Consider the following 16,609-nt stretch of genomic DNA (forward strand, 5'->3'; position numbering starts at 1 on the left):
GAGGAGTAAATTATATTATCTCAAATGGCCATAGTCAGGTTAAATTCTCAGTGTCAGTATTAGATAAGGAAACAGAAGCATAATCACAGAAAAAGGAAAATGAATTTTAGAAGCATTGGACTTTAAACCCTATTGCTCTATAGACCATAATGAAGATGACAGTTTATTACTGAAATAATATTATAATTCATATTTGATAGTATGTTATATACCATTAGATGCACTTGTTATCTTGTGATTTTACATATATGTTTAAATATAGGTTTCAATTCAGTTCTCTTTTTTATAACTAAGAAATAATATGCAAATGTGCTCAAAGTGATGCTAGCTTAACATTGAATTTCTTTCGTCTTGTATCTCTTTATCTTTATATTTGAAAAACATCCCATGTTTAGGAAACACTGTTTAATTTATACCTGAAAAATCCTTCCCGGCCCTACATGTCCAACCACACGTGTGGGTGCCCCACCCACTTTCTCTGCCTTTAATTCTAGCAGTGAACAATAACTTTGGAATTTCCTTACTCTGGAATAGTCTGCAGCTATTTGCCATGCTCCATTCCTGTCCCTATCTGATTCTAGCTTCATTCCATCTGTTTAACTTGCACATCCAATTATCTGCAGACCAAACTGCTCCCTTTGTAACCCCCAGGGAAAAGCCAGAAAGACGGGAAATCAGCAATCAACATTTTCAAAAGAAAAAACATGACTTTGAAAATGAACACTCCCTGTCCAGATGCAGAGATATCGGGTAGTCTTAGAGCAACCATCTGTGCATGTGTTCATTCACTCAGAAGTAGTTAGCCAAGTGGTAAAACCGTGCTATCTAGGATATTGTCCCATTCCCAATGCTGCCACTTACGAGACGTGTGGCCTTCGGTGACTTACTTACCCTCTCTGGGCCTGTTTCCATATTTACAAAATATGGAAAATCATTGTGTCTATTTCACAGTTATTGTAAGAATTAATTGTGTCAACACATGCAAAGTATTTAAAGAGTGCCTGAACATAGTATATGTCCAATGTGCTTCCTGTTATTATTATTACTATCATTTGTTTAGTGTTTATTCATTAAATATTTACTGATCTCTGCTAGTGCTGTTATACAAGGCATTATAATTTAAAAAATGAGCAAAACAAGTAACAAATAAACAGTCCTCATAGAATCTACAAAGATACAAACATTAATCAGATAATTTCCACAAAAGTATATGAATTTATAAACATACAGAAATATGATATAAACATCTGAGCAATGACTAACCCCCTAAAAAACCTTGGGCCTGTCAGGTTTCTGAATGCTTACAGTTTCTCTATTTTTCCCAGGTGACAAGAAGGAGCTGGCCTGGCTGGGCAGTCAGTGAACTAGTCCTGGCTTGCTCATCTGAGGCTCTGGGCCCTATTCCCAAGCAAAGCCTATCTCCCACTCTTCCTGGTATTACTTCTGAACAACTCTTTGTTGAGCAACCCCTATTCTGAGCTTCAACAGTTTCACACCACCCCCACCCATCTCAAAAAACAAGCTAGGCTGGAAGTGTGGCTCAATTGATAGAGCATTTGCTTACCAAGTACAAGGCCTTGAGTTCAATCCTCAGTACTGCCAAAAAAAAAATGAATAAATAAATTCAGTATTTATCCCTAAGCATGGAAGGTGTTTATCCAAGTGCTGACACCTGACACTGTGTGTACAGAGTAAGAAAGACATAAATTATTTCTTCATTTGTAAAGTTTATGTTCTATTGGAAAAGGTAGCTAAGAAGGAAAATAATGTAAGTTGTACTGAGAACTACACAGAAAACAATAAAAATTGTTGAGATAGAAAAAAATTTACTATAGATAGAGTGGTCAAGAAAGAGGAAGAAAAAAAAGAGCCAGCCAGAGGAAAGCACATGTGAGAAGGTCCTGAGGTGGGACAGGTAACATTTTGAGAGCCTGAAATTCCACTATGGTCAGACCCTGGTAAGGGTCTGAGGCACAAGATGAAATCGGAGAGGCAAGCTTTCTAGGCCTCTACAGTAAATGGTTTGGAGGTCACCTGTGGTCTGATTCCTCCCCCTCCTACCACTCCCTCCAGACCCTGGTTTTGTGTTTTGAATACCAGACGGGTATTGCTGCACAAAAATCTCATCAACTTGCACTTTGAGAATTAATCTTGACAGTACCAACCTCTTTTATGCAATAAAGGGGCAGATAGGTTCTACATAACTTTCTGTTTTCTTCCTTCACTTCTTATATTGGTGGTCCTGGGGGCTAAGCCTTATCCATGTGTTTTCCCTAGAGATGTCCTTCAGTCCCAAGGCTATACATGGCATAAATGCCAATGGCTCACAGTTTCTACCTCCAGCTCTGACCTCACCAAGCTCCAGGTACAAATCTAATGGCCAACTTATCTGACTACATGGATGTCTAATGGACATCTTAAATTTGACACCACCGGAAGAGAACCCTTCATTTTTGCCTTCCAAGCCTGTCTTTTCATAAGTCTTCCTTATCCTTACCACCATCCAACCTTTTTTCAAATCAAAATTGCACATGTAGTCTTCTCTTTTTCATCCCCTGCTCCATCCAACCCATCAAATCTCATTAGCAATTCATCTAAAGCAGGTCCCTTATCTATCTACTTCTCAATCTCAACAGCTACTGTCCACTACTTGTGCTGCTGAGTCTCCTAAATAATCTCTTTCCTCAAAAAGCAATTGTTTGCTGATCATAACCCCCAGCAATCAATTCTCTACACACTAGCCAAAGTGATCTTCTGAGAATACGAACTTGGATCATATCATGTGATTACCACTATATACAGAAACAGTGCACAGTGGCTTCCCACTGTACATAAAAAACAATCCAAGTCCCTGACGTTGGACACCAGCCAGCCCCTTCACTTCTGCCTCCAACCTCACTTCTTCTGGATGACTCAGCTCAAGCCATACTATCTTTGAATACACCACAAACTTCTACTTTCCATCTTCATGCACCTTGTTCCCTAGAGAGAGTAGGCATTGCCCCCCACGTCTTCACAGATCTGTCATCTTCTCCCTCAAGTCTTACTTTCAAATATTCTCCCAACAGAGAAGTCCTTCCTACCTTCTCATTTTAAAGAAGTCCCTAGTCCCCCATCATTCTCTGCAGTAGCACTGCCCAACAGACCTTCCTGTGATGACAGAAATGTCCTGTACTCAGTGTTATTCCATGGTAGCCATGAGTCAAGCCACATGTGGCCATCGAGTTCTTAAAATGTGGCTACTCTGACTAAAGAAGTTAATTTTTAAATTTTATTTAATTTTAATTAACTTTTAATTTTAAATTCCCACGTGCAGATCGGGGATACCCTATTGGATAAAACAGTTTACGCCATCATCATATTTTCTGTCCTCAGAACACTAATAATTACCTGGAGTTATCATGTTCATCTCTGACATAAGTCCCATGAGGATAGGGATCTGGTCTACCTAGAAAAAGTGCTAAACATATAGAAGATGTTATATAGGCTGTCTGTTTCTGCATGCTAAATCACAACAAATTTACCATCTTAAAACAACACACATTTCTTAATGTCATGGTTTCTGTGAGTCAGGAATCCTGGGCATAGATTAGCATGGTACTCAGCTTCAGTGCATCACACAGGTATGAAATCAATGTCTCAGTCACAGATGGGGTCTCATTTGAAAGCTTGACTGGGGACGGATCTGCTTCCAAAATCATGTGGTTGTTGGCAGAGTTTCAATGTCTCAAGGGGATGTTAGAATAAGGTGCTCCATCCTTAGCTGTCTGGTGGCTGGAAGCTGCCTTGCCATTCCATTATGGCAGCTCATTTCATGGAGGCTTGCTTCATCAAAATGTGCAAACATGAAAGAAATCATTTGTTGGCAAGACAGAAGTTACAGTCTCATGTAAGCTAATCAGGGAAGTGAATGTCATCACTTTCTCTGCATTCTGCTGGTTAGAAACAAATCAGTAGAACAGCTCATATTTAAGGAGAAAGGCTCATTCAACAACACGGATACAGGAAAGTAGAGATCATAAGGGGCTACTTAAGGAGTCTGCCTACCACAGGCTGTTCTTAAATATATGCCAAATGGATGAGTGAATGAGTGAATGAATGGAAACCCTATTTGATCCTGTAAGTAGCTGTGCCCGTACCGTGCCTTATTCCATACTATGAAAGGTAAAGTCTCTTGTTTTCAAAATTATCAAGGATGAAATAGTTGAAATCTAAAAAATTAAAAGATCAATGGTGGGGGAAAGCATCCTAGTAAGGTAGGCATACCTTTACTTGATACATATTAGGAACATAGAATCTAAAGTCAAAATGCTCAGATTCAAAGCCTAACTGCATTTTTGCCATTCATGTGCTAAGTGAGTTAATAAAGTGGGGAACGTAGAACCATGCCTGGCACGGGTATTAACTATTATTGTTATTATTACTCTTACTGTGATTGAATTCAATGTTGAAAACAAATTTTCTGCTTCTACAGCTGTTAGTATAATTCTTACAAATTAGTAATTATATCACTCTGGGTTCTTAGTTACAAAGAAGAAAAACTAACTCTAATTGACTTAAGCAGAAAGTGGAATGTGTTTTTTTAAAAAAAAAGCATGGTGGGTAAATCTCAGAATCACTGGGAGAACTGGAAAACTGACTGGGGGCTGTGAAGCAGATAACAGCACCCAAAATCAGGAGCTGGGACCACCTATCCCCTTAGTTCTTCTTGTTGCCAGCATCACCTCTGAACCTCAGTGACCATGACTCGTTCCACCAACATCCTGGTCCCAGCTGCTGCATATGGCCAGCTGCCCAAGAACTCAGGCTTCCTCCAGGTGCTGCCACCTCAGCTTGCAATCCTCACAGTTTCCACATCAGTGGCTCTGGGTTCTCAGCTGGCTCCTTCAGCCTGATGGGGACTATGTGTCAGACAGAACCCACAATAGCAAGTAGATGGCATTTTATTCTTCTGCAGTTGCAGATGGGCTTACTTCTTTTCAAGACTCATTAGAAAGGGAATTTCAAAGATATAAAATAGCAAATGTCCACTACAGTGGCCAATAATGATTTTTCCTCAATGAGCATGTTTTTTAATATATGCATTAAAAATTCAGTAAGTTCCTGCAGAGATGTTCTCCCAAGGATTTACATGCCTCATTATATTCCTTTATAAGTCAAATGGTAAGTTTGGAGCTGAAATAAAACAATAGTTAAAATAGTTGTTTGACTTCTTTGGTGTTCTCATTTTTTGCTACTGGATTTTCTTTCACCAGAAAGTCATTAATTGTGTATTATATTTCTCCACCAAACCTTGTGCTTTCTCAGCACTCATAAGCCTCTTGGCCTTCTTTTATGTTTTACACAATTGTACATATTTGCAGGTTATAGTGTGATGTTTGGATACATGTATACATCATGTAAGGGTATAATCAGGGTATTTACCATACAGGTCATCGCAAACATCTATCATATCTTTGAGGTGACAGCATTCAAAATCCTCTCTTCTAGTTATTTAGAAATTACTAGTTATATCTAGTTGTAACATCCTTGAAAGAGGTTCAAAATCTAGCTGCTTGTGATACTTTTATTTTATTTTCCTAGGAGGCACTCCTAAGAGTTTCTCTCATCAAAAACTTCAGAATGGGCTGGGCTGGTGGCTCACGCCTGTAATCCTAGCTACTCAGGAGGCAGAGATCAGGAGGATCCTGGTTCAAAGCCAGCCATGGCAAATAGTTTGGGAGACCCTAACTCAAAAAAAGGACTGGTGGATTGGCTCAAGGTGTAGGCCTTGAGTTCAAACCCCAGTACTACCAAAAAACAAAAAGAAAGAAACTTCAGAATGACTAGCTCTGGCCTTTGCTATTGGCAGTGAGCTTCGTATGAAGTAGCAGGTCTTCCAAACACTAGAGAAGGAGCCCTGGCACCAGGAGCATTCAGACAAGACCAAATAGTCCCACAAAAAGATTACACCATTTTACATACCTACCAAAACTATATTTTTGTAAAATCTGGGAACTTGAGAGGTTTCCACTCTGGGTAGTATTCTACTGCCAGTATTTCAAGAGTCTGGACTTTTTCTCCAGTCCTTATCTCTGAGACTATAATTCCCCTCTTATTTTCTTCCTGATGCTATATACCTGTACAAGGTTGCCCAATACACATACATTTGACAAGTTGATTAATGCAATCAACTTAAGAAATATAGTTACCCTCCATACCTGTAGCTTCCACATCCACAGATGAAACCAACCTCTCATCTAAAATATTTAAAACAATTGTATCTGTACTGAACATGTATAGGCTTTTTTACTATTCCTTAAGTAATACAGTTGAATAACTATTTACATGGCAGTTACATTGAATTAGATATTATAAATAATCTGGAGATTAAAGTACACAGGAGAATTTTGCCTAGCATTCATGTAAATATTATGCCATTTTACAAAATGGTCTTCAGCATCCATGCAGAGGATCATGCAAACAAGCTCCTACAGAACCTGAAGGACAACTGTACTTCACAACAGCATAAGGGAAAAATTTTGAGATGCAATCTATATACACATATATAAACTTGAAGCATGCAATCTTGGTTACTCAATTCAATTTCATTTACTTTAATGAGTTGAGATATAATGGGTCTCAACTATTGTCTGCCCCTTAGAGATATTTACCAATGTCTGAAGGTATTTTTGGCTGACACAACTGGGGATGAGAAGCAGTGCTTCTGGTATCTAGTGGGTAGAGATTAAAGGTGTTGCTAGACACCTTAGAATACATAGGACAACTTCCCACAAGAAGAAATCATCCCACCCACAATGGCAATAATGCCAGAGTCAAGAAACTTCAGATCTTTCTTCCTCCCTCCAGACACCCTTCTCTTCTTGACCTAACAACATCTCTTCTAGCTCTCAGGTCTTTAAAGAAGTTAGATTCTTTCTGAGTGGTCACCCACATCTCATCCTCAACCCTGGACTGAAAAAGATGCACACACACCCTCATGGCTTGTTCTGAAATTTCTGAAACTCTTTTACTTAATTATGTACACTGGAACCTGGGACCTTAAGCAAGCTCAGCTCCTGTTCTTACCATGCCATGCATGTATGCTCCACTTTTTCTACATGGTATAGTAATAAAGCCATGATGGAAATTCACCTCACCCACCCAACAGCCTAGGTGGCCTTAGAAAGTACAGAATTGTTCCCTCTTTACTTCTACATCAGAAAAATGACATAAAAACCAAAGCAATGATCAGATGAAATAAGGTAAAAACACTTAATGATTTATAAGCAATAGAATGATTGTTTTTACCATTATTCTTTCCCTCTCCAGCTTCTCTCCATACCTTACTCCCCTGTGGTTAATATATATAGACCTACGTGACAAGAATGTCACGTAGCATACAACTTACGCACCTGTCTCAACTCCAAAACCAGCACATTATAACATACGTATTTATTATACTTCCTTACCCATATGGACAGTGAATGTACATGGTCATGTCTAGAAGAGCATAGAAATAGTTACACTGCAATTAGGCCCTCCACAAATTTACCAAGAAACAAATTATAAGTCATTCAGAATTTTTTCTATACGGTGCATAGAGATAGAAATAAAATGAGTCATCATAAAATATCTTATTTTCTCAAAAGAACAATCTTAGGATTTGTGGTTAAACAAAAACTTTTACATCAAATAAATCAAAGAAAGAACAAACAAGAAAAAAACTTCAATATTCTTTAAAACAGACATATCATATCCCAAGCTATGTATAATCAAGATAAATGTTTTATACATATTGATGTATATTTTTATTAGTTTTATCATTTATAAGGTATCTTATTGATGACTTGAATAGTTTGTTTTATAAAAACACAACTCATAAAAGTTTGAATTGTTGCCTTGCTTTTTCCTTAATAAGTTTCTTTAAAGTTTGCAGAAATATTCAAATTCTCACTCTGTAGTGAAACCAAACTCTTTCCTCACAGAGTTCAGTGCAGAATCTAAACATTTGAAGTTTCCCCAAAGAAATTTATTTCCCCATTACCTTTGTCCTCCAGCATTGGATGGGAAAATAAACCACAAAAGGAAAGCTATACAGAAATGAGTGGCAGAAAGAACCATCACAGTCCTGTGGCTTTGAGCAGGGGAAGGTATTAATGAGTTGGCCATTGGTCAAGCAGAGTTTTTTTTAAGGATCAGGTCACCATACACACTCTCCTCACCTCATATTGATCCCTTGGGCTACTTCCCAGAGACACAGTATGAAGCACTGCTTCAAGGACTGTGGAATGAATTAATCTATTTGGCACAAAGTGAATTATATTCTTAATTACCCCATTACACACATTAGTGTCTATTTGTCTATGTTTCCTAGGATCCCATCTATTGATTTTATAGAATATGGGTACTTTTTCCCCATATTTTTCTTTTAGCAAGTAAATAAAAGGAAGACATCTCAGAATTGTTGCAGTCAAAAATGTTACAGGTGAAAACACGTTGATGTGTGAACCTTGTTTGAAAAAATCCATTTCCCTCCAGCTACCAGCACATTTTTGAAAGTCATTCCCGATGTATGTGATCAGATTTTGCCCTGTCTCCATATTGTTACTGTGGTCAACACTGGCAATTTACTGTCTCCATCTTGTGAAGGAAGACTGTTGTTTAACAATAGTCCAATAATTTTTGGCTCTTCTTTTGAGAGGTCTTTAGTTGTGCCACAGACTCAACTCAATGGGGCAGACTTTGCCAACTAAATCTGTCCCAATCTTATCAGTCCAGTGTAGTTCCATTTCAGCATTTGCTGTCACCTGTTACAGCTTAACATTTCCCTTTTCTGTGCAAAGTTACCATTTTAGAGATAATTCATCTCAGCGTAGGAATGTGCCTTAAATTTAGGTATTAGCAAAGGTGAATACACTGGTATCTGTATTAATAACAGGAAAAACATCTTACCTTCCAAATGATTATATTTCTATAACAATATATTTGTTTCCTCATCTTGAAATTGTTTGACTACATTGGTCTTAGGTTGTTCATGACACTGAATCTAATAATCTAATAATAATCTGCATAATTGAACAAGAATAACCCTCTCTACAACACTCTTTATGATCACACCTTTTTTAACTTCTTCATGGCACAGCATGTGACATTAACTGTGTTATCTCATTGTTTATATTCTATCTCCTCTGCAAGAATATTTATCTCCATGAGAATAGGGATCTTATCCTTAATTATCACTTTCTTCTCAAGTCTTAAAACAATGTTGCACACTGAATAAAACTTATAGAATTATTTGTGGTAATAATGTTGATTTTAGTAAGTTTATGCCTGTCTCATTACTCTTTCTTTTCACTTCATCTTTATAAATTTCTTACTATAATGATTTGAAACTCCTTAAATTGATTTGGACCTAAGTTCTGATTTACATATATATAAAATGAGAAGTTGTTAATAGAAAATTAGGAAATTCAGACAGATAGGCAAGAAATCAACTATAATCCCACAATTCAGAACCAAAATTTGATTGATTCTTCCTAGTATTTATATGTGTAGGTAAGACACCTATAAAACATCACTTTTATAGTTTTCTATCTCAAATCAAGAGTACAGACTATTGTTTACCAGTTCCGTTGAATACTGTCAATGCTCACCTATGAGAAGTAAGTGAAACAGCATAAGGAGGAGATCAGAAACTGCAGTAAAGTATTATTTTTACTTTTTACTCTATACACAATGATGTTTTCTTAAATTTTAAAAAATAAACATGCATTCATATATTAATTTTGTAATTAGAAAATAAAAGAACAGTGTCCTAGTTAAAATTGTCATGGTCTTTATTTGTGTTTTGAAACAGACCTCAATTTTTTTTCCTTTTGAAGAATATTTAGACTGTTTTCTGGTGTCTTGACTCATCAGCATGCAAAGGTAAGGTTAAAAAAAAAGGTAAGTTTAAAAAAAAGGTAAAAATTTATGCCTGTCCATTCAGGCATAAATTTTGCTTGTTAACTAAGGTTCTTAAATGGATGCGATTGGAAGACATCATGTTATATAATTCAGGTTCAGAAAGACAAAGGCCACATGTTTTTTCTCATACCTGGGCAATAGATCCAAAAGATAAACATATACACAAAACATCATCATATATAAACTCATATGTAGCACATGTTTATAATAGTAGAACTACTCTATGGAACTCAGCAGAGGAGGAAAAGGAAAGAGAACCATACAGAGTCAACAATATCCATGCACATAACATCTGTGAAGGTAGAAGAAATAATGATATGTATTGAAAGCCATTGAATAATGGGGACTGGGAGGAAAAGAGTAAGAGAGAGTAATGGAAAGGTTGAACTGACCAAAGCAAAGTATATTCACAGTGGAGATACTCTGAGTAACCCTTTTGAACATTGACTTTGAATAAATAATGAAAAATAGGACTGTGAAATAAGTACAGTGGGGGGGTGCAGTACTTGTGAAAAGGGGGAGGGTTAATGGAGGAGATGAAGGTGAGGGAATATGGTTGATAGGCTTCATATACTTATACAAAATAGAACAATGAAACCTCTTGCAATTGCTTTAAGTGGGGCAGGGAGGGGCTTAGAGGGGTTGGGGGAGAGATAGTGGGGGTGATCTAACCAATATACAATATAAGGTTATTTGGAATTGTCATAACGAATCCCTCCATATAGCGAATATATCCTAATAAAAATGGGAAAAAAATTAAGGACCGTAATTAAGCTAAGAAAATCCAACCACGTAGTGACTCAATAAATATTTATTGAGCTAGATGTAATGACAAATACCTAGTGTATAACTTATAGCAAGACAGATAAAATTCTTAAACTCATTAAGACTATGCTAAGGACAGTTTATATCCCCCCAAAATAAGGTTTCACTTATTGAAACCATAATCTTCAGTGTGATGGTATTGTAGGTGGGGTCTTGGGAGATAATTATGTCAAGAGGGTGGATTGCTCATGATGGGATTAGTGTCCTTGTAATAAGAGACAAAAGCTGGGTGTGGTCCTGCACACCTGTGATACCAGAACTCAGAAGGCAGAGGCAGGAAGATCATGAGTTCCAGACCAGCATGAGCTACATAAGGAGAACTGGTCTCAAAAATACAAAGAAACAGAAGATAGCATTCATATTCACTCTTTCTCTCTCTCTCTCTCCTTGCCTCCTCCCCACCCCTTTCCTTCCCTTCCTTTCTCTCTCTCTCCCTTCTCTCTTCTCCACTGCCTGCCTCTCTTCTCTCCCTGTCTCCCTCTCCCTCTCTCCCTCCTTTTCTCTTTCTTAACACCATGTGAAGAAATGGACCCTCACCAGAATTCAACCATACTCAAATCTGATCTTAGACTTCTAGCCTCCTAGAAGTATAAGAAACTGTAAGAAATAAATGTATATACTTTTATATACATTTATATACCACAATCTGTCAAGCATAGTATGACATCCTACTCCCTAATGAAAAAGGCAGACAATAAATAATATTATTCAAGATAGGCTAGGTAATTTTGCCATAACATATGACACCTCTCCCAAATTTTAGAGATATTAAACACAAACATGTTTTTCTCATTGATGATACATGTCTATACGGGTGGCAAGGGAACCCTCTTAACATAGTTAACCCAGAACACAGGCTGATGATTGCCACTGTATTGGAAAAGAGAATTGGGGAAACTCAGACTGGCAGTCAAATGTTTAAATGTTTTATTAAATGTTTTGTTCACAACTCATTTGACAGAACTAATGACAAGTCCCCACCCAAACACTAGGGGACCAGACATTCTTCATACTGAAGAATGAAGTATTAGCAAAAACTAGTGACCACAGCAGTCTGCCTCTCTGATGCTTAGTTACTGGATTTACCTTTCTTCCCATATGCAAAACATATGTATTCTGAGCCAAGGCAATTCTGAGCAACAAGTCCAGTGCTGGCAGTATCGCAGGACCCAACGTCAAACTATGCTACAGAGCCGTAACAACGAAAACGGCATGTATTGGCATCCTTCACCATGACCTCACAGGAGTTTTGCCCAATGTTTCACTTATGTGGATATGAATCACCATCCTTATAGTTTCTCTTATCATTTCCTTTTTTGTGTACCACCTGGCCCATAAGCCAATACAACTTATTTCCAATTTTGGTTCTATAAATATCGCCATCCTTGTAATAATTTCTGTTATTAGTCAAGATTGGCTCCATGTTGTTCCAGGAATAAACACCAACATCTCAGGGGCTTAAAACAAGAAAAATTTAATTCTCATTCATCCTACATATCCACTATGGGATAACTGAGGGAATCTCCTCACTTGGAACCTCAGACTGACTGTATCTACTATATCTTGGCTCTTGCTTGGTTGCTGTAGCAGAAGGAAAACATGAGCTTGGAAGAGTCTTTCATTAGCAAACCCGGAAGTGAGTCATATCACTTCTGCACATAACTACCAGGCCAAAATTAGTTACATGGCGTTATTCATCTACAAGGAAGTCAGGAATAGCAACTCTCTCATGTCCAGAATGGAAGATGAAAGGAAATATTTGTCGAACACCACAAAAATAGGTAACATTTACATTGAGATCTCAAAGGTCAGTAAGAGTGAGGAAGAATGAAAAGAACATGGCCAGGTGGGCAGAGTGGCTCCTGCTTATAATCCCAGTACTGGAGAGGTTGAAGCAGGAGGATTATGAGTTCAAGGCCAGCCTAGGATACATAATGAGATCCTGTCTCAAAAAACTAAGGGCTGGGGGATGTAGCTTAGTTTTACCTACCATGTACAAGGCCCTGGGTTTGATCCCTGGCACTGAAAAACAAATTAAAGGACATTCTAGATAGGAAACAACAAGCATAAAGGCTCTAGAGTAGAAAGTGTTAAGTTTTTCTGAAAGTGTCAGAACTGAAGAAAAATGGAGGGTAGGAGGGAACATCTTGGAAAATGAGATATCAGTCATTTTCCAAGGTCCTAACACAGAGAGCCCTGAAGGCCACAGAAAACAGGATTTTATCCTAAGTGCAACAGCAAGCCACTGGAAGGTCCTAGAACCAGAACCGCATATTTGATTTGTTATAAAAGGGCAACTCTCTATGTGGGGAATTACCTGGAAAAGGGTAAGAGTAAAAATGAGACCAGCTGGGAGGCTATCATAGTGTCAGACAGAAGATAGTAGCTTAGGAGGATGTGTGTATGGCCAGTTTTGAAGACTGCAAGAAGTAAACCAAATTTAAGATATATTCTGAAGGACTTACTAATGGATTGAGTAAGAAAAAAGTCAGGAATGGCAGGGAGCTGTTATGACTCCCATGTTTCTGATTCAGCAATAGGATGGTTAGTGATGCCATTTACAGAAATGGGTAAGTACAAGGATTCAACCAGGTTTAGAATCTACAGAAAACAAGATCTTACTTTGAACACACTAAGTTAAGAATGGATCACACAGAAGTAGGTTAGAGAGATAAATCAAGATCTAACACAGAGATTACACAAGTGGGAGTGTGAGAGGAGGACTCTGCGAACTGCCTAACAAATTCCTCCTTGAGATTTGCTTCCGGAAATGTATCACTGTTGGGTTTGTGGATTTGTATTTTTCCATTGCCAAGAAGTAAAATTAAGAGAATAAAAATGTGGGTTGCTGTTACTTTAGGATTTTCTTTTTATTTGAAACCTTTATCTAGTATTACTAAATAACAGCAAAAAATCATTATTATTCCTATTTTACACATGTGGAAAACTAAAGCAAGGAGGGGTTAAGTAACTTGCTCAAAATTAGTGAGGCTAGGTCCTAGATTTAAAAACTAAACAATCTGGCTCCAGAGCCTGTGTTTTCAACCCCTCTCTACCATGTGACAATAGTAAAGTAGCCTGGTTTATTTGTTTAGTGGGTCATAAATAACAGACCTTGTATTTATTTATATATAATAGTTCCAATAAGAGTTTTTATTGAATCACTCTATGTGCATATGTCTGGATTATTAGGTTGACGAGGTACAATTCACCTGCTAGATGTACCCTAAAGTAGTATGGCCAAACCTACGAAGAACAGAACTAGCTTCATGAGAATAGTCCTGAAGCTTCAAGTCTTTTTTTTTCAAATTTTTAAACCACAAAAATTTTTAAATGCAACTTGTACCAGTGAGGTTTGTTCTATCTTTTGGCATGGAACTGAATTCCTAGTCCCGAGTGTCATGTGCTGGTCAGATGAGTTGAGTCTTTATTCCCATCACACACCAAAGTGTTTCCCCCCATAGAACATTATGCATAGTATTAACACACTAAATTCACACTGTTGTCTTAAGTGACAGAGGCAGGAATTGCTTCAGTCCGTCCTTCTTAATTCTTTTGGGTGGATAGCAGAGTCTGGAGCCCAAACAGCATTGCATAGTGAGGAAGGAAGGATGAGGGAATTCACCTCCCAGACCAGCAAATGACTTCCAAGAGTAGAAATTCAGTGGGATGGCACAAGGCAGAGCAAACCTGTCTTGGCACAATTTGCATTTTTAAATTTTGAGGGGATTTTTAATGTATGGAGGAAGGAAGGAAGGAAAGCTAAATCAAAACACCTCTGGACATTTTTAGGTAAGATGCCCTCCAAAATTTGTACGTTTTTCCTAATTATAGTGGTGTTGAAACGTCCTAATTCCATCTGAACTCTTAACTTTCGCTGGACTCTCCCTGGACTGGCCTAGCCAGCCTCTGCTGACCTTTCCCGGATCCCCTCCATTCAGGCTCGGGGCTTGGTCTACTCGCAAGAGCCTCGCACCTGCACCAAAGCTCCGCCCCCCGCCTGCCCACTGCGCATGCGCACAAGTGGCGCTCGCCGGGAGGGCTGTAGGGGCGGGGCCCGGAGCGGGGCGTTCTGCTGGGAGGAAGAGGAAGAGGAAGTCGGGGGAGGGCCCTAGCTGGGAGTGAACCGGAAGTGCAAGCGCTCCGGTTTCTCCTCGGCCAGGCGGAACGCTCTGCTGGGCCCTGTGGCCGCAAAAGAACTTTCTTTCTCCCGCCCCAACGGTCGCGGCGGCCAACTGCCTCGCCCGCCTGGCAGCCTCACCCCCCCTTGTCTTCTGTTCCTCTCCGGCATCGCGCGGCCCTGTCTCCCGCTCGCCCGGCGGTATCCGCTTGCTGCCTCAACCGCCTCCTCGTCTTCTGCCCGGCCAACCGGCCCGCCCCGCTGCAGTGATGTGCGACAAGGAATTCATGTGGGCCCTGAAAAACGGAGACTTGGACGAGGTGAAAGACTACGTGGCCAAGGTGAGCGGGGATGAGTGGAGAGCGCGGAGAAGAGGAGGTGGCGAGGCCGAGGGGGCTGATGAGGCTGGGGTGGGAGGGGTCGGCGGGAAAGACATCCTCGATGGAGGTGGCAGCGAGGACCAGGGGGAATCTGGGGAGCTTCCAAATGGGTGGAAGAGTTCTGTGCGGTTAACTGCTGTGTCGGTGCCTTCCTGACCCCCTGGGGGAGGGGAGGTGGAAACTGGCCTTGGGAGAGTCTCTGCCCCACACTGACCATTTGAATCCGGCCCTGTTCCACATCAGGGTTACTTAAATCCCTATCTTGGGCTTGCCGGTCACTGAGTCAAGTAGCCTAAGTAATTAGGTTCCGTGGACCGTTTTCTTTAAAGGAAATTATTGACCGTGGAAGAAAAACAAAGAGTACCCAAAATAGCAATAGTCAAGATTCTGAAACTTGATGTCACTTAACTTTGAAGTCTGAAGTCTGGGTGTGGCCTTGTTCCTCTCCCCCACCGCAACAAATACCTATTTGTTTCAAGTCTTTAGGAAATCTGAGTCGTTTTTCAACAAGCATGTTAACCATGGTTACTTCATCCTTCTCCTTGATTTCATCTGAAATGCTTACGTGTGGAATAAATAGTACTGCAGTTTAGTCACAGTATATTTTGCCCGGGGTGGGGGGAGGGTGAAATCATGATTAAGAAAGCCAAGCTGAAAGCTAAGTCCAAAGTGTAAGACCGAATCCACTTTGTGATGGAGTGATAAACTTAAGTTCTAAACTAATCTGTCTGAAACTGCGCCTTTGCTCATTATAAGAGAACTCAAAAAGATACTAATATGGTGATAATCTTTTAAAAAATTATCTTCCAAAACAAAAGTATACTTTATGATATAACTCTGAAGAGTATTTGTCTCAACTTCCAAAAGTTGGACCGAGTCTAGATTATTTGGTTTTTAGAGGATAGAACCTCTGGAGTGCTGCTTCACAGGCCTGTGGGAAGCAAGCAGGCAGAATCAAAGTTTCTTAAAACTTGAAGAATTATGCAAGGCATGCTGCTGAAAATTTTTCCTCTGTTTAATTTAGACTTTTCTCATGTTTTTGGTCTGCTTAGTTGTTATTTGCAATGGATTTTTAAGACAGGCTGCCTACTATTCACTGCCTTCTTAGCTAATGGCAGACCAAAACCTGAAGTATTGCCCATATCAGTGTAAGGCAAAAGGAAAAGAAATTACTTGGATCACTTAAGTCTATGATAACACTTACGGGTAGCGGACTCTGCAGTACTCTAAAAGTCTTTGGTTTTCCTGTAATGGTGGAACATAAGTTATTTGAAATACAAAAAAAAAAGTTGTTAAGCACTAAAAATTATGGCTACAAAGATAATATAATTAAAAC

General features: G+C 39.1%; 1 protein-coding gene and 1 long non-coding RNA gene across 2 annotated transcripts in view; one reads left to right on the top strand and one right to left on the bottom strand.

Moving 5' to 3' along the window:
* LOC141417061 (uncharacterized) overlaps positions 1 to 16,609 on the bottom strand; it is a 465,499-nt gene that overhangs the window by 379,837 nt on the left and 69,053 nt on the right. The window lies entirely within an intron of this gene.
* Positions 14,869 to 16,609, top strand: part of Mtpn (myotrophin) — a 33,417-nt gene continuing 31,676 nt past the window's right edge. The window contains exon 1 of the mRNA XM_020176268.2: positions 14,869 to 15,234. Coding sequence (XP_020031857.1) covers positions 15,163 to 15,234 — 72 coding nt within the window. The 5' untranslated portion in view covers positions 14,869 to 15,162. The remainder of the gene's footprint in view (positions 15,235 to 16,609) is intronic.

The sequence above is a fragment of the Castor canadensis genome, chromosome 2, assembly GCF_047511655.1.
Source record: "Castor canadensis chromosome 2, mCasCan1.hap1v2, whole genome shotgun sequence".
NCBI classification, from domain to species: Eukaryota; Metazoa; Chordata; class Mammalia; order Rodentia; family Castoridae; genus Castor; species Castor canadensis.